The sequence below is a fragment of the Littorina saxatilis genome, linkage group LG1 (assembly GCF_037325665.1).
Source record: "Littorina saxatilis isolate snail1 linkage group LG1, US_GU_Lsax_2.0, whole genome shotgun sequence".
Lineage (NCBI taxonomy): Eukaryota > Metazoa > Mollusca > Gastropoda > Littorinimorpha > Littorinidae > Littorina > Littorina saxatilis.
Window position 1 is genome coordinate 26,820,583 of NC_090245.1, and position 18,938 is coordinate 26,839,520.

Below are 18,938 nucleotides of genomic sequence, written 5' to 3' on the forward strand. Positions count from 1 at the left end.
TTTTACAAAATATTTTTGAAAAACCACTCCTAATACTCATTGGCTGATTTTCATTAAATGCATGATTTGTTGGTACAACCTATACACACCACACACACACATCGCTCACAGTCACACACCTGAAAGATAAGTTATTTTCACGCCAGCAATTGTGTTTGTTCTAGCTAATGAAGGACAGATTCCAGCTTCAGCAATTACCAAGCAAATCTATGGAATCATGGGAATCATCAGGCTTGTGGCAGGTAAGAATTTTCACTCTTTATATATTTTATGTGGAAGTATGGGATACATAGGCTCTACCTCCATTTGAGACCACCTATTTACAACCCTCTTCTCTTTGAAATTCTTGTTTATGAGATTTTTTATTTCTTTATACCATCTCTTAATCTAACTCTATTTTAAGACACCTCTTTGAAGATGCAGTTTCAGCAGACATTTCCAAATAGGGAAAAGAGAGGGACTAGTATATATATTATACATGTATTTAATATGAACAGGACAATTTCGGAGATGGACAGATTTTTAACACTCTTTCTCTGTTTTGCCCAGTTACAGTATCACTGTCAGTACTTTGTCCAAAAGATGTCCCATGTAAATTCTTCTTAACAAATTGAGGGCAACTTGTGTGATTTGCATACTTACAGGATGTTGTTTAAAAGCCAATTTGTGCACACACACTGTATTTAGAAACCTTCCTTGCAGCAAAATCAAAAGCTTCAGAACAATACAGTCAAACCTGTCTATAACAACCACTCAAAGGATCAGCCAAAAATGGTCGCTATAGACAGGTGGTCCCTAGAAAGGTACGTGAATCGTACAGAAAAAAATAGTTTGGCCTTGTTTTGGGAGGTCATTATGGGTAGGTAGTTGTTACAGAGATGTGGTCGAGGGGACAGGTTTGCTTGTTACTCATGAATCAACAGTATATTGGTCTGTGTTTAATATACATCCCTGTATGCATATATGTGCAGACAAAACTAAACATCCATGTAGTTGCATGCACTGGCAAAAAGCACTAAATCCATTGTTCTCAAAACTTTTTTTGAGATTTTTGTGATAAAGAACACCTATGATGGAAAAGAAATGAAGTCTACAGCAACTATATCAGTTTATGTGTTATTGCATGCTTGTAGGTCCTTACCTGATTGTGATCACCAAACGTGAAAAGGTGGGAGAGGTGATGGGTCACACGATATGGCGTGTAACCGACACAGAGATGCATTCCTACAAGCGGACTACTACACATCTCACAGAATCCCAGGTACATTCCCCTGTGTGTTTGTGTGTGTGTGTGTGTGTGTGTGTGTGTGTGTGTGTGTGTGTGGAAGAGGGTTTGCAAGGACCAATAAGTTAAGTTGAAGGAAATAACTGAGTCAGTGAGTGAGATACTAAGAAGGGAAAAAACTGAGATTATGCTTTTTGTGTGCTTGAAGCAGTTAAAAAAAAGGGTTTAAGAATACTCTAGTTCATGTTACAATGCTACTTCTGGAAGAGGTGTGTCTCTAACCTACGAAGCTGAAGATGTATGTTGCAAAATAGAGTGCGCCTTCGTTTATGCATCCTGATTCCATGGTGAGGGAGAGTATCTTTTTGTGTGTCTGACTCGGTGTAAGTTAACTTGCATACATGTATACTTTAACCTCTGTCCTAACACTAGCTTATGACCATTTCAGAACAGCCTGAACCGGGTGTACCTGAGCCTTGTGGAGATGATGCTGAAGACAGAATCATTTTACTTCAGCCCAACATTTGATCTCACACACACACTGCAGCGGCTTCACAACACAAGTCCGGACTTCAATTCTCTCGCTCTGCATGAGAGGGTGAGTTTGGGTCGTGCAGTGTTGTTTGGTCACTGATGATCTGGCGCGTTGGTCTGACCCGTGGCTGGTCGAACGATAGTTTTTACATATAGGAGGCCTTCTGAACTTACTTTTTTTTGTAGACTAGAATTTTTAGGCCAGTACATATTTTTAGTCCGAGTCTAATTGACCTCTGAGTCTAAGAACAATACTGCTCAAGTGCTTGTGCTGCAGAAATGGGCGGATGGGACTGGGTAAAGCAGTGGTTGTGGGTAGGGTCAGGTTGAGTGATGACAGAGTGGGCATGTGTCTGTGCATGTCTGCCTGCATTTGAGAGAGAGTGTGTGTGTGTGTGAATGTGTGTGAATGTGTGTGCGTGCGTGCATAAAAAGAATGACACATTTTCACATACATGTACTTTTGAATTTCAGGCAGACCAGAGGTTTGTGTGGAATGGGCATGTTCTGAAAGAGCTGACACAGCAAGCTGAACTTGGCCAGTACTGCCTGCCTGTTGTTCTAGGCTGTATCCTTTTGCACTCAGGCTGTTTCATTCTTGTTGAGTTTCATATCATTAAACAATTTAGGTTGAAGAGTGTGCATTGTTAGCTTGAAAATAGTTCACTCAAAGTATCCATTGCAAAAGGAGTTTGACCTTTTCAAAATGAACATCATGTTCACATTTTCTGAAGTAGCATGTTTGTTTCAAGATTCTTGAGTTATTTTTCATTCAGTGATATTTGCCTTGACAAATCACAAGTCATCGAAATTTCGTCATGCCAGATCAACGGAAAGTCTTTTGACTACATCTTGATATCGCGCCGCTGCGTGTTCAGGGCGGGGACACGGTTCAACGTGCGAGGCGTGGACTTGGAGGGGCAGGTGGCAAACTTTGTGGAGACGGAGCAGATTGTGCAATATGATGGACACCGCTGCTCTTTTGTCCAGGTCAGGAGGCTCACAAAGTGACACTCTACTTTTTTTTAAGATTGCCAAAAATCTTCTTTTTTTTTTTAATCAGCTTTCAAATTGGAGTTAAAGTAACTGTTTACAGACAGAATACGTTTGTTGGCCATCCATTCTTTGGAGACGCTTGGACCTCCAAAGTGTTTACTTTTCGACATTTGATTCCTTTGTTTTTTCATTTTAAAGTGTTATTTTAAGGTAGATTTTTTTACCTGTGAAAATTGTAAAGATATGTTTTTTGTGTGTACACATTACTTTGGAAGACAAAAAATGTGTTGTTGTTTTTATTTGTGTTTTTTTTGCTTCATATTTTTTTAATTGTTTTCCGTCTGTTTTGCTTTCAGACACGTGGCTCCATTCCTTTGTTCTGGTCACAGTGTGCTAACCTGAAAAGGTTACCCGGTCCCACCATCCTAAACACAAGCCATGTAAGTGTTTGTTTCTTGTCTTTTGTCTTGTCTCTGGTTTTGTTTGTTTTTGTTTAAGCATGCTTGCACATTAGTTAATTAAAAAAATCACTGAGGGATGTTGTTAGAATTTTCTTTTCTTTTCAGCAAATTTGTCCAAATGGCCATAGATATTTTTTGGGAGTTTAACTCATTGTCTCGCAGGTACGGATATATCCGTACCCACTCATATGGCTCTATCTGACCAGGTACGGATATATCTGCTCAAACTGTTAGCTTCAGTCGCTCCCTGTAACGTCCATCTAACGCCTGCATTCTAGCGTGTTGATACACAGTTACTACCATTCTGAGTGACTTTCTGCAGCACAGCTGGTCTCGGCTAAAAAAAAAAAGGGTCAACATAGGTGGGGTAGAAAGTGTTAATGCTGTCTGTGGCTTTTTCTATCCATGCCGTGAACAAGCTTGGCAGTTCTGCCAACATATCGGCAAAGGTTTTGAATTAAAAGAAGTTTATTTGTTTTCATGATTGCAAACGTCAAATAAAATCGGTGGCACTTCTTCTAAATCAGACATGGGACTGGTCCGAATTTTATCGGAATTCCGATATTTTCCTTAGCTCACAGACCATTCTTGAGATCGATGCAAATTCGTTGAGAAAAAAAGGGGGGGGGGGTGGTATGAACCGTTCAGCTGAAGCTGTGTGCGTCTGAAGTCAGTGCATTCGCACCCCAGCACTCGCGTGAACCCATAGCAGTATCATGGGTCGCGTTTGATTGGCTGTCGATCTCCGACGTCGCGATATAACCTTCGTGGTTGAAAACGACGTTAAACACCAAATAAAGAAAGAAAGAAAGATCTCCGACGATTATCGCCTAGGCCTAATTATTCACCGATGGCGGTTTGCGGGTTGTTTTGATTGGCTGCCGATCTCCAAACGCCGAAGGTGAAAAAGGTAGCATCATGGCATCTGGATTCCGTATTGTTTTGTCGGCTGTGGAAGCTCTTACGATCGACGACCAAAGTGTGAAAAACAAAGTGGAAAGCCAACTGGCTGTCAGAAGAAGTGACTATCATTATCAACAAGAAAGAAAGGCGCCAGCTCATTGGCGACAGTATCGCCAAGATATCCATTCCCATGCGACAACGGCCACTGCGTGGTGAAATACGGACTTAGTGGAAAAAATGTGTTGGTTCTGAAAGTTTTCAAGTAAGTTTTGTGTGTGTGTGATTGTTATAAATTACACTTTTGTTTAAAATTCTAAAAATATTTCTTTCTTTATTTGGTGTTTAACGTTTTCAACCACGAAGGTTATATCACGACAGGCTAAAACATATTATTCTTGTGGTTTTTATAGCTTTTTAAAAAGGCATGATCTAATTTTTTGCTATCAGGAGAGGCCCCAAAATGGCCTTTATAATTCTAACATTCATTCCCTACCGGGGCGTTGCCCCTGGAACCCCCTGGGCCCCGGCTTACTTTCCTACTTTTGGAACATTTGCTGGTCTCATGTCTGCTAAATACTTTTATTTAAAAAAAATGTTAAGTGTAGACAAGTCACTTTATCAAAGAATATTTGTCTTATGTTTTTCAGATAGAAGCATTCCAGAAACATTTTGATGACCAGATCTACAACTACGGCTACCAAGTGCTTGTGAACTTGGTAAGTTTATTTTGTTCTTTCAGAATCCATAATTAAAAAAAAAAAGATTAGGGTTAAGGGATTACCATCTTATGTAGCAAACAATGGGGTTAACATAGCCACACTGAACGTGTAGAGACAAAATTACTCCTGCATTTTGACTCATGGAGGTAGAAAAAGAAGTTTTCCTTTGCAAGGGAGGTAACAGATCTTGGCCGGTCTATTGTGAAAGGGGGTTCCTCTTGCATAAACCAAGTTTCAGTGGATATTTTGGGAAACAAGAGAAAGTCCCCAGTTGTTTTTTATGTTCTGTGTGTCCGTGTGGAGTTTTTAAACATTTTTTATTGTTGTTTTTGCTTGTTTGTTGTTCTTGTTTTTAACTTGTAGACTGGGATGGTGTGAACTGTAAAGTACCTAACTTGATCGGACCCACCAGTATGACAAATCACCTTGTTCCCCACTAGTGGGGCACTTTCGCTTGCACACCGCCCCTGGCTTCTCTGGCCTTATCTGCTTGTGTATACAGTACTTGAACATTTAATGGGAGCTAACTCTGCTGGTGCGTGCAGGTGAACCACAAAGGGAGTGAACACCAAATGGAAAAGATGTTCGCACAGACTGTGGATCTTGCACAGAATAAAAACATCAAGTAAGACATCCCTCCATCTCTCTTGTTTTTTTATGGCGGTCTCTCTCAATCTTTCTCTCCTTGCTTTATGTGTTTCTGTTTGACTGATTGCTTCTTGTCATGCTATTCTACTGTGTAAACCGGCAAGAATGGTCACTTATCTAGAATTTTGTAGTTGTTGAAATTTTATAAGAAGTGTTCTCACAGAAAGCTGTATTCGATATGAATTTCTGTGGTACTTGAGATGTGCTACTCAGAATTTACAAACTAATTATGGAATATATTTTGCAATGTTCTGAGAGGTGTCACAAAAACAATTTGTGACAAAAGCAAGTTGTGTTTCATGTGTTTTTGTTTTCTCCCCAGGTATGAATCGTTTGACTTCCACAAGGAAGTCAAAGGGATGCGGTTTGATCGTCTATCCATCTTGATAGACCGCCTGGAGAATGACCGAAAGCGTTTTGGGTGAGTCAGATATGTACTCTGGTACATGCACTAATTTGTAGAAACTTGGAAAACCCTTGTATGACTTTGCATAGAAAGACCAAAGAGGAGAAAGAACAAAAGGAGATTTTTAAGATGTCTTCGAAGTGTGATTAACTTTAAGTGATCAGAAACAGGAAGCTGATGTCTCAGAAGGTAGCCTTTTGTGGATCCTATGAAAGTAAACGAAAAGTAAGTGGAAAAGAAAATAATGTTCAGCGTAACAGAGTTGTCATGAACATTTTCTGAGCTACAGAGTTGTCATGAACATTTTCTGAGCTACAGAATTGTCATGAACATTTTCTGAGCCACAGAGTTGTCATGAACATTTTCTGAGCTACAGAGTTGTCATGAACATTTTCTGAGCTACAGAGTTGTCATGAACATTTTCTGAGCTACAGAGTTTGACCTATGACAGGCAAGCTTCTGTTTGCCTTCTACTAGGCTGTATGGGAATTTGTGTTTGTTTGTGTGTTTGTTTGCTAGTTAGTTTATTCCTCACATACCTTTTGACCTGTGTAGAAACATTTTTATAATCTTTAAATAGCCTTGCATTGTGCTTGATGCTTTAGAATAATATATTGAGACGTTTAAATAATCAAGTTAGTGGATAGCTAGTATCAGGAGCTTTAACCATTTGATTATTTCATCTTTCTCCTTATTTGCAAACCATTGTCCTTTCCCACAACAATCTACATATGAGTGAGCAAACTTCTTTTTCAGTTAATTATCTCATGATTGTGTGTATGTCTGTCCATTACAACAATCACTAGAGAGATAGTGAAGGGTTTGGTGTGTCTCCAATGACTTACCTTGCTTATCTTTTGACTGACAATTTTATGCTGGCAGGTATTTCCACCAGACGAGAGAAGGCACAGTACTGATGAAGCAGTGCGGCGTATTCCGTACCAACTGCATGGACTGTCTGGACCGTACCAACGTGCTACAGAGTATGCTTGCTCTGGCCACACTGGAGGAGCAGCTTCTTGTGAGTTTCATGAATGGAACTGCCCCCCCCCCCCCCCCCCAACCGTTTTTTTAAGGGGGGCCAGATTATCTTTTGGCTCATCCACACTCATCAATTCCTCTGGGGGGGATAAAAAGAAGAACATCTAGCTACATCTTGTAGTCCTTTACGAGTAGAAGAACAATGAAAATCTTAAAAACACAGTGAGCATGATATGATAGAACTGCAATCGAATAATTTATTTGTTTGTTTTTCTTAAATTTGTTCTCAGCGACTGGTATTGTGTGTGAGATTACATACTCTCCTTAAAGTGAATTTGGTTCATAATGAGTGATTCAAAACTGATAGGTTGATAGGTTCTGAGGATGATGTTAAGTGTCTTTGCTGTTAGACTACAAACATGTTTTAAAGATGTCTTGCACGTATGTACTTGAACAGGAATGTGGTATTGATTTTCTTCAGAGGCTGGACGTGCTGAATTCAGGACAGAGACTGGCTGATCAGAAACAGTTTGATACCATCTTCAGAAACCGTAATTTCCTACCATTTTCATTTCACATTCACAGATATTTTTATGTTAAACTGCAAATCACGGTTCAGAGCAGAACACTTTAACATCAGCAACAAAAGTTTCTGAGTGGAAACAGCATATAATATTATATTTTTATCGTTTGAAGTAGACTGTGTGTGGCATTTGTGTTTCCTATTCTGTCTTTTTTGACTTCTTGTGTTTTGAAGAACTGTGAGAGATTGATTGTCATTGAATTAATGTTGAGTGGTCAATGGAAGAGGAGGAGAAGGGAGAGAAGGAGAAGGAGAGACTGAATAATTAAATTGTATTTCACAAAGGCGAAGGCATGGATCCAAGATCTGTTTTGATCAAGCCGTCAACCAAGCAATAATTATATGGAGTTGTCCGCATTTTCAGTGTGGGCAGACAACGCAGATGCAATTTCCAAGCAGTATGCTGGTACTGGTGCACTCAAGACCGACTTTACACGGTAATAATCTGCTTTTTACAGAAAATCTTTTTTCTATCTTTGTTTGTTTATGTAGGTTTATTAATTTTTGTAAGGCGCTTAGAACTATGTTAGGATTTGCGCCACATATAAACCCTTATTATTATTATCATTAGTATATTTATTTGTAATTTTAACTGTTAGAAATAGTGATCTGTTTATTATTCTTCAAAACGGATCCAGAACTTCAAACTTTCAAAAGTATTCAGAACAAGAGGCGAAGCCTTCAAGGCTCACGTAAGAAATAGACAAACAGTAACACAAACTCAATCACTCCGTCACACATACACACCCACACACACAGTAAGCTTAGGTGACACTGTGCAAGAAAGAGAGACACTAGATCTAGATCTGTCTGTCTGCATGTAGCCTACTTACAGGGACACGACTGCCAAATAGTCTCGGCCCTCTCAAAATAACAATGACCGAGACCACACACACCACGCGAGAGAGAAAGACTACAGGGAGGCATGCCGTCATGATGCATTAATTGACGTCAAAGATTTTGACCGTGACGTAATCTTATGCGAGCTTTATCCATAGTCTTGGATAACCACTCACACATAGACTCGGAAATGTTAAAGTTTCTACCACAGACATACACACGCACACACGCACAAACGCACAGACAGACAAAGTTACGATCGCATAGGCTACACTTCGTGAGCCAAAAATTAGATAAAAAAAAGTAGAAAATTATAAAGTCAGTGATGAGATCAACGTTTAAATGAGAATCCATTTTTGAGAAACAGCAACCACACACACACACAAAAAAGGAGGGCAAAAGAAAGATATTGTTATTGTTTTGTCCCCCCCAAAAAAAAAAAAAAAAAAAAAAAAAACCTGCGCTTAGAACTGTACCCTCGGAATACGCGCGATATGAGCCTCATATTGATTGATTGATTGACACCCTTTTTATGTGTTGCTTTCTCCGGTAATGTTTTTTCAACACAGTGGAACCCCCCTTTTAAGACCCCCCAATAAGCCTCCCTTCCTTTTAAGACCTTGCTTTTTGAGATTTTCTGTTCAAAACCTCTAAATTTACCCCTATTTTAAGACTCCGTCCTTTTTAAGACCTGATTTTCTAAGATTTGTTTGAGGTCTTAAAAGGGGGGTTCCACTGTACTGTTGCTTTTGTTTTGTTTCTCTTCTTCTTCTCGATCGCTCAGACAGGGACGTTTTGTTTTGTTTCTAGGACAGGGAAGCGCACAATCAAGGGAGCGCTGATGGATGGGTGGAACTCTGCCGTGCGCTACGTCAAGAACAACTTCCAGGATGGCTCACGACAAGTTAGTCACATTTCCTCTTTTCTTTCTTTCCAGTTAGTTCTTTCCCTCTTTTTCTTCTTTACATTTCTTCTTGCTTTTTGAGGAGAGACCCTTGACGGGCGCAGTGGCATGGTGGTAAGACGTCGGCCTCCTAATCGGGAGGTCGTGAGTTCGAATCCCGGTCGCTGCCGCCTGGTGGGTTAAGAGTGGAGATTTTTCCGATCTCCCAGGTCAACTTATGTGCAGACCTGCTAGTGACTTAACTCCCTTCGTGTGCACACGCAAGCACAAGACCAAGTGCGCACGGAAAAGATCCTGTAATCCATGTCAGAGTTCGGTGGGTTATAGAAACACGAAAATACCCAGCATGCTTCCTCCGAAAGCGGCGTATGGCTGCCTAAAGGGCGGGGTAAAAACGGTCATACACGTAAAAATCCACTCGTGCTAAAAACATGAGTGAACATGGGAGTCTAAGCCCATGAACGAAGAAGAAGAAGAAGAGGAGAGACCCTATCACGAAACGGCCAAACCTATGACAGCGAAAACAACAGTTACTTTCTGAATAATAGTAACAGGACTATTACCATCGCAAACAGCTCAGCTGCAATTGAAGCCTGTGTTTTACAGAGCGATTTACTATGTCAGGCTAAGCGCTTTGACTATGATTTTTTTTTAAACCCACCAGATTAGATCAAAAAAGTAGAAAATTATAAAGTCAATGATGAGATCAACGTTTAACCCTTAGGCTGGTTGTCGCGACATATGTCGCGCTACATTACGTATACTGTCACCTGGTTGTCACGACATATGTCGCGCTACTGGCTCAGTCTGTTTGGTCGGTTCCGATTACCTCCCATGGATGCGAAAACCTATATGACCGTTTTTCTTTATTTTTCTCTCTGTTAATTCACCAGTGGCTATGTAACATGTGTTACAGAATTGCACCAGTGTAAGGGTTAAATGAGAATCCATTTTTGAGAAAAAAATGGATTTCATTCTTGTGATACTGTTGCATCCTATTGTGAATCAAACATTATCTCTGCGATCTTTCAGAGTTAATAAGTGCCTCATAAACGATAAAATTGCATTGTTTTGTTGCAAATCAGATTCTTGATTTTGGAGTGTTAGCAGTCTGTCAGTTTCGGATATCCAAATGATTCATCACACCTTCACACACAATCAGAAATTGCTATTTTTTTGTTTTGTGTGCAGGATGCCATAGACTTGTTCCTGGGTAACCACATAGTGGAGGAAACAGAAGGACTGAGTGTACGGTCTCCTCTTGCCACCCAACGTGACTGGAAATTCTATGCTGTAAGTGTGTGCACAATTTGGGTGAGGGCAGTCATATTCGGAAAAAGAGAAAAAGACTGTTTACTGTAACTAGTGTTACCAAGTGCTCTGCCTTGGGCACTCAAATACTAGGATTGGGTTCGGTTGCTCTCAAAATACTTTTCCCTCAAGTTTTTTTTTTACCTGAGTAAATAGTGAGTCACAGTATCGAGTAAACTTTGTGTAGTGTTTGAATGTGATGAATGCCTACCAGGTACTCATTTTTGGTTGATTTTTATTTTTGGTCAGCTTCTTTCTCTTGCCATTTTTGAAAACTTTCACTTTTATTTTTTTAGATTCCTGTGATATGCCTGATCGCCATGGCAATGCTGATCATCAGCCTGTTGATGCCCGGAGGTGAGTAATATGACATGATTTAAAGAAGGAGGGGTAGGGAGAGTGAAAGGAATTGGCTGCAAGAGAAAGACACCCACATAATAAAGATAGTGCATTGTTATCAAAGTTAGTTAAGAAAAAAAAAGAAGGTAAAACGCAAGATTGAAAAGTACTTTTGATAAAAATCACTGAAAAAATCCATGCCGGTTCAAAGAAAATGGTTTTGTTTTCATTTTTGCAGAAGACCTCAAATCCGTGCAGGTTCAAAAGCAAACAATTTTTTAAAATAAATTTTTATAAGATTTAACATGCTGGCAGGTTCAAAGCAAATGATTTTGTTTCCATTTTTGAAGAAAACCCCAAATCCATGCATGTTCAAATCAAAAGATTTTGTTTTTCCTTTTTGCAGAAGACCCCAAATCCATGCAGTTTGAAAGCAAATTTAATGTTGTGTTTTAAATTTTGCAGAAGATTTATAATCCTTGCCAGTTTAAAGCAAAAGATTTTGTTTTCATTTTTGCAGAAGATCAACGTGAACAGCTGATGTACGTTCTGTTTTGGGGCTCGGCCCTGGCCATCTCCATGGCAGTGATGATGCTGTTCGGAACGACCTTTGTGGACCAGCCGCGACTGACCCAGGACAAGGTCAAGACGGAATAGCTATATGACAGGGGCATCTTCCTTGTCTGACTCCAAGACTCCAGTTAGAACATAAAGACATTTGCACCAAATCATGCGAAAGATAGATGTTCTGTGTTTAAAGGCAGATTACCTGTCAACATCATTCTGCACCTACACAGCAACACAGACCAATGCACTCTTTCACGTTTTCAACATTCACAGGCCGATTTTGCGATCAGATATGAGATATAAGATTTTGAGAACACCTTTGAGCAGAGCTGCTCACTCTGAAAATTATAGGTATAGATTTGGCAGCAAATTTCAGCTTTGTTGTTCTTCCAAAGTGATTTTTATATTCAAAGTACTGCCACAAAGGGATGAACAGGAAAAGTTAAAATCAGCATTTGCGAATTGGTAGCGGAATTGTCTGAGGCCTCAGTATTCTAGAACGGCGCCTGTTGTGTTTTGCTTGTAGAATCTTCTTTTGAGATGAGAGGGTCTCATGACTGTGTCTTCGGTGTTGCCATGTTAACGAAGATTTGTTTTCATTGCATACTGCTGATAGGCTGCCATAGTAATGTTGTTTTTCTTGAATGCTCATTCCGCATGGATTTCAGAGGTAAATTTTATGATGTTGTTTTGACGCACTTTATACAGTGCGGAACAGCATAGAGTTTTTATTTATATTTGAAGATCGTGGGCATTATATCACTTTACAACGAAAAACATTTTAAGTTTGTTTATTTTTTTTCATCCCAGTTAACATAAATGATTCTCTCAAAATTCCTGTGCAGTTTTTGTCTCTAAATTTGGTTATGAAGGATGCTAGATCTAATGGGAATCCGTGAATTTGTGAGTTATTATTCCTTTTTCCTGATTTAAAAAAACACACCAGAAACTAAGCTTTCCAGGTCTTGATGTTCATACCCTTCGATTTTGACTATATTAGCTAGTTGGGATGACCACGTATTTCCTTGATTTAATGAAAATTTGTGTTGTGAAAAATATTTGGGTTGTTTGGTGTGGAGAACGCAAGAACACATTGGGTAGATTTTGAGATTAAATCCCCCCCCCCCCCCCACCCCACCCCACCTCAGAATCCTGTTAGCATTTAAAAGCATGCTTTGTTGTGGTAGTACTTTTTTTGCTGCATTTTTGTCATTTTTAGCTGGAGTCCTGAATGATGACAATGCTTTAAGCACTTGACCAATTGCTAAGATGTTTCAGTCACATAGTAGGAACAATGTGTTCTGGCACAGAATGACCCTGTGCTTTCCTGCCTGCTTGAAACACTCACCGTGGAACCTGTTATGACAAACATTGATTGAAAGTACTATACTGAGAGGTTAAAAAGGCTTTCAAGAGCCATTTTTTATGGATTGTTGTTGATCCGGCGTTGAATATCAGCTGAAGACTTTACTGAATACAGAAATGAGCTTGAACTGGGCATGAAAGGTTTATATCATTTTATATTCAAACCCTTTATGTGGCCACATGCCTATGATGATTCCTCATAAAGAGAGATTTTTGAAGGCTAAATTTCTAAACATTTAAGTTATCATAGTTCCTGACAATCTTTCATTTGTCTTTCTTTGTAACATTTAAAAATTTTACATTTTGATAAAAGATTTTGGAAAAAAACAATCTCAAAACAAATATCTTGGTTGCTATAGTTACAGTTTTCACCTTTGTTCATAACAGGTTCTGCTCTAAAAGATTCCAGTATTTGAGGTTTTGTTTGTGGAAAAGAAATAGAACACTTTTGGTAGCAGATGTGAAGTACTTTTGAAGAGAAGAAAATGAAGGGACATTTTGCTGTGCTGATTTGTTTGTTTGTTTGGTGTCAGCAGAAATTAAACGGCAAAACAGTGCTTTTATTTTCTTCTTCAAGTACATCGCATCATTGCTACATAGGGGTGTATTCTTTTTCACTTCCCTTACTTGTGTAATATTGTTTGTTTGATTATAGTCCCCCCAAGGCTGGCCATGAGATTACATCGGGTCATTTATCATTGCCAAGGTGGTTGTTCAAAACTAGAAACAGATTGTTTTGGATGTGTTTGATTGAATAGACTTGATTTCATGTAATAGTTTTGTGATATTTATGACTAAATGGAATTACTTGCCGAGAAATGAACTTTGAAAAAGGGCACACATGTTAGAGGAGTGTTGGTTGTGCAGTTTATTTGTTGTTTTCTTTACATATCTAGTATACTCATGCAGAATTGTTCTGTATTCATACAGCAGATGTAGTTGCTTTGAGTAAAATCCTCAGTTTTATTTATGATGTGCTTTTTTTTAATCACACCTGCAGTCATCTCTTGCTTTTAAAGGCCAACAGATTTAATAAATCTGTCAAGACTTGACTAAAGCCAGTGTCACAGAGGCTGTGAAGTGCAGTTCTTGGCCTTCCACTGTTACCAACCCAGGGCCCCCAGGCACCAAATGTGTGGCTTTCAGTAACCATTCAAATGCTCTCTTCGTACCAGATCTGTTCAGACAAGGAGAGCATTCATCCTGTAGAAGTTTCTTTCACAGAAGGTAGTGGATTATTTTGGGATCATTCATGATTTGTGGAGTCACCTGAATACTAGCCAGGACAGTTTTGATTTACTTTCTAACTGCAGCTTGTAAATAGTTCAGTGATTTATTTGTAAAAACAGAAAACAAAACAAAAAAAACCACATTTGTAAGCTGTGAACTATTAACAGCTTTCTTGTAAATTCTCATCACTCCTAGAAGAATGTGTAGCAAAATCTTGAGTTTTTTTTTTTTTACCGGAGTACTTTTCTATGGATTTGATATCAGTTCAATGCCCATAGCATGTTGTTTGAGGTTTTTTTTCTAACCAGCCTTGTTTTTCTTTTCTTTTGCAGCTCTGGAATTTGCCACATGATTTTGCATGACATTTACACTAACTTCTTGTAGCATTGTTGCAGCTTTACTAAACAGCATATAATCATAGGAGGGATTCATGTTGGGATGTCTCTTGTGTAGAACATTTTGAAAAAGCTGTCCAACATTGTGAAGAGTAACAGTATAATTATGGCAGACTCCAAAGTGTGGATGCATTTGAGATTCAGACGAGGAGAGAGAGAGAGAGAGAGAGAGAGAGAGAGAGAGAGAGAGAGAGAGAGAGAGAGAGAGAGAGAGAGAGTTATTTCATTTTTTTTTCAAAGATTTAAATAATTTTAATTACAGTCATAAGAAATATTTTCTAAATTGTATCAACATGGATGAACCTGAAACAGTGTTGGACAGAACATTTGTTGTAACTCATCAAGGGGCCTGGTTATGGCTTACTCAGTAGTAGCTTTTGTGTGGTGATACATGTTCATGTACCTTTATTTATTATAATGTATTCCATTCTTGGGTAGTGTTTTTCCATGTATTACTCTGGTGCCCAGGAATATGAACTTTACCTTAAACACAGGTACTTGTACTTTTGAGTTATTTTTTTAATATTGGCCAGGTGGTAATGCCTGGTTTTTTTTTTATACATGACTAAACAAAGACCAAAAATATCTAACCGTTACGTACAGACATCTTCAGCTTTAATACTAGTCAGATAGAGAATAAGTGCTTTACTATACAGTGGTACCTTTGATGTAAGCCCCCTCCAATCAGAGGAAACCTCCCTTGAAAGGACACCTATTGTCCCATTGTCTATACTCTACTAAAATGCACCTGTCTTGACAGGCCACCTACAATGTAGGGACACGTATGGGCGTCCTTTCATATCAGGCACCCCTGTAGTTTTATTTACAAGAAGAAATAACAACAGTCCTGTGCTAGACATAAAACTACGCTGAATTGATTTCTTCCTTTTCTTTTTAATTCATTTACGGATTGCAGATTTACCTGCCGAGTTTGTAAGACAATTGAGACTAAAAATGTGTCATTTACATCTGTACCCTTTTGCTGCCAAATTCAGTTTTCTGTCTTGTCTCCATTTTATTTCTGTATTGAATGGTTTAACTGAAACATTGGAGAAAAAAGGCAGGAGTAAGATTTGTATCGTACATTCTTTCTGAAGATGTGGCATAGACCTGTTACCATCATTCGTGTGCAAAACCCGTAATTCTTGAGAGTTGTGTTTAACAGTTCACATTGCAATGCTTCACTTTATCCTTTTTAGTGCATGCTATTGGTCATAACTACCAGGTTGGTTAACACCTCTCAAATATCCATGTACATGGTTTTGTGGGCCCGCTTTGACTGTGTTCATCTGGGACAGGGAGGTACTCTGTGTCAATGAAATAGTGTTTCTGAAATAAAGGCACAGTCCTTCCCATGAAAACAGTTCTGCTGACTGTCTCAGATCTGCCCAGGCTTTTACTTGGGATAAGAACATTCCTTCCACTTGCACACACATGGAAAATCAACATAGTGACTGCTCTCTGGGACGTTTTTGTTAAATCTGTTTCACAGATTGACACTTGTAGCTTTTGAGAAATTAATTAATCACAAAATTCCCACTCTGCACAGAAAGCACCCAGTCTGTCCACTTTTGTTATTTGTCAAATAAGAGTGGAGGGATGGCCTCATCCCTTGTTATTTGTCAAATAAGAGTGGAGGGATGGCCTTATCCCTTGTTATTTGTCAAATAAGAGTGGAGGGATGGCCTTATCCCTTGTTATTTGTCAAATAAGAGTGGAGGGATGGCCTTATCCCTTGTTATTTGTCAAATAAGAGTGGAGGGATGGCCTTATCCCTTGTTATTTGTCAAATAAGAGTGGAGGGATGGCCTTATCCCTTGTTATTTGTCAAATAAGAGTGGAGGGATGGCCTTATCCCTTGTTATTTGTCAAATAAGAGTGGAGGGATGGCCTCATCCCTTGTTATTTGTGAAAGCCAGGACAGAGCTAGGATGGTAATTTGAATTGTTTAATGAGGGAGCACTGTGGCTTTGACTAATAATTCTTTACCCCTTAGTGAGTTGACTCTTCTTTGTTGTGTGAAATTTAGAATGTTTGGGAAAATTGTGAATATTGATGCTGTTAAAATAAGTTGCAAAAAATAATTATTGTATTCATATACAAATCACATGTAGACTCAATGTGTGTGTGTGTGTGTGTGTGTGTGTGTGTGTGTGTGTGTTTTGAATTAGAAAGAGAGGTGGAGATTTATAAAGAAAATACAGTGAGCAATTCATTAATAAAATAATACATTTTGGGGCATTCTCCATCCCCCCCGCGGGTTAGGGGGAAGAATTTACCCGATGCTCCCCAGCATGTCGTAAGAGGCGACTAACGGATTCTGTTTCTCCCTTTACCCTTGTTAAGTGTTTCTTGTATAGAATATAGTCAATGTTTGTAAAGATTTTAGTCAAGCAGTATGTAAGAAATGTTAAGTCCTTTGTACTGGAAACTTGCATTCTCCCATTAAGGTCATATATTGTACTACGTTACAAGCCCCTGGAGCAATTTTTTGATTAGTGCTTTTGTGGACAAGAAACAATTAACAAGTGGCTCTATCCCATCCCCCCCCCCCCCCCCCCCCCCCTTTCCCCCCCCCCCCCCCCTTTTCTCGTCGCGATATAACCTTGAACGGTTGAAATCGACGTTAAACACCAAATAAAGAAAGAAAGAAAGAATTCATTCTCCACTTATGCATTGTTGTTAATTTTGGTTGAACGCTATATTCAGTTCCTGCTGTTTGCTATTGCAGTAGAACCTGTCCATGGTGACCAAGGTACTGAACAAAAGTGGTTGTTATAGACATGCAGTCACTATGAAAAGGTGAATTATACAGAGAGAAAGAAACCCAGTCGGGGATCCTTTAGGGTGGGTGATGTTGAGAGGTGGCCGCCAGGGCAGGTTCCACTATACAGGAAGTTGTATGCTTCTTTTTCTTTGGTTTTGAACCCAAGATGGTTCATTGCATGTAGTAGAGCAGTTTGTTAGGGGTGGATTAGCAATCAATATGCTATTTGTAATTCTTTTGTGGATGGGCTTTTTGGATTGCCATTAATTTATGTTCGGGTGTGGAATAAGTTGTGGTTGATTTTTGGTACAGTACAGTTCAATTTCCTTCTGCATATGGAAGAAAATAGATATTTAAATTACTTGTGAATGGCGTGGACCACATTGACATTTTTTTTCCCCCTTAAGCCTTTAGTTATTGTTTTTTGTGTTTTTTTCACGCCAAGTTTTTTCTTCTTTTTTTTCTCTTCTAAATTCACGTTTCACCAGGAAAATAATATTATTGTCAGTTTCATGGTTGATGTATAAATCCAAGTAAAAGAAATGGAGTATCACAGAAAAGTTTCAGAAAAAAAATCATCATCGTTGTGTTTTTGCTGATATGTGTGTGTGCTTGTGTGAGTGTGTTTGTGTGTCTGCCCATGTGTCTGTCTGTGCGTAACATTAGAAAAAAGGTAAGGAAAAATCACAGGTTCCAATTTCAAACGGCATTTGTACACACACACACACACACGACACACACACACAATCACAATCATAGGTAACTCCCTCCACCTGGACCTACCTTATACAATAGCATTGTCTTACGTAACACTACCTGATCGAATTTAACATCCTCTTCGGAACATCTGTGGGTTTTTAGACAGGGGTATTATGCTACGAATCCCATGATCAAAAACCGACGAGATGTATGTATTATGTATCATCAAGGTGTGTACAGCTTAGTCTAACTCAAAATATCTCTGATCAAAACGAATGACATGGTTCTAAGAAAAGACGCATGAGCTGCGTCATCGCTGCATGGATAATATTGAATCATATAATTATGAGGCTAATCGGACTAGTCAGAATGAATACAACTTTTGAAAGTTATAGAATAACAACACTCAATAGAGTGTAGTTTAGGCGGTTAGTGAGTGGGGTGTGTTCAAACGTTTAGTTCACAACATTTAATAACTGGTGGAGATGAGATTGGGTATAATTAGAGAAATTGGGGGAATGAAAGATCAAAACACCCTACATCTGAACGGAATTTTCAGGAACCACAGCAGTGTTAATAAGTGAGCAGTTTTTGTGTGTGTATGTGCGTGCGTGCGTATATATACGTGAATGTGCGTCAGTGTGTGTTTATGTGTGCATGGTTGTGTGTTATATGTCTCAATATCCGTCAGTATGTTTAGTCTTTACGCATGGAGGGCAGGTGGCTAGACAAGAACGCATATGGTTTCACATGAGTGACAACAGAACAAACATAACCTCAAAGCTTATCAGTTTCAAGGAGAGAAAGTCGAGTTACACCAGGCCGCCCAATGGATTGCAACAGAACGTTTGATCCGCAGTAATTGTATTGTGTTACTTCCTGGTTACGACTTCAATTGAGAACAAGGAAGGGGGTGTGGGTGCATGGGGAAGGGTAGAATCACCTGAGCCGGTAACACTAGACGATAATTGAAGACCTTGCGTCATGTTATTCACTACTAACAAATGCGCTAAATAAAAATACAGACGCATAAATGTAGTGCTTCGTGGTACAGTCTACTTCGTT

At 39.1% G+C, this 18,938-nt stretch overlaps 1 protein-coding gene across 1 annotated transcript in view; it reads left to right on the forward strand.

Moving 5' to 3' along the window:
* The window catches only part of LOC138965757 (phosphatidylinositol-3-phosphatase SAC1-like), a 19,424-nt gene extending 1,662 nt beyond the window's left edge, over positions 1–17,762 (forward strand). Inside the window, exons 3-19 of the mRNA XM_070337899.1 lie at positions 165–242; positions 1,134–1,261; positions 1,674–1,823; positions 2,234–2,327; positions 2,562–2,749; positions 3,112–3,195; positions 4,767–4,835; positions 5,384–5,463; positions 5,809–5,907; positions 6,775–6,913; positions 7,355–7,424; positions 7,821–7,893; positions 9,107–9,200; positions 10,392–10,493; positions 10,808–10,868; positions 11,371–11,492; positions 14,345–17,762. Coding sequence (XP_070194000.1) covers positions 165–242; positions 1,134–1,261; positions 1,674–1,823; positions 2,234–2,327; positions 2,562–2,749; positions 3,112–3,195; positions 4,767–4,835; positions 5,384–5,463; positions 5,809–5,907; positions 6,775–6,913; positions 7,355–7,424; positions 7,821–7,893; positions 9,107–9,200; positions 10,392–10,493; positions 10,808–10,868; positions 11,371–11,492; positions 14,345–14,374 — 1,661 coding nt within the window. The 3' untranslated portion in view covers positions 14,375–17,762. The remainder of the gene's footprint in view (positions 1–164; positions 243–1,133; positions 1,262–1,673; positions 1,824–2,233; positions 2,328–2,561; positions 2,750–3,111; positions 3,196–4,766; positions 4,836–5,383; positions 5,464–5,808; positions 5,908–6,774; positions 6,914–7,354; positions 7,425–7,820; positions 7,894–9,106; positions 9,201–10,391; positions 10,494–10,807; positions 10,869–11,370; positions 11,493–14,344) is intronic.
* Positions 17,763–18,938: the final 1,176 nt, after the last annotated feature.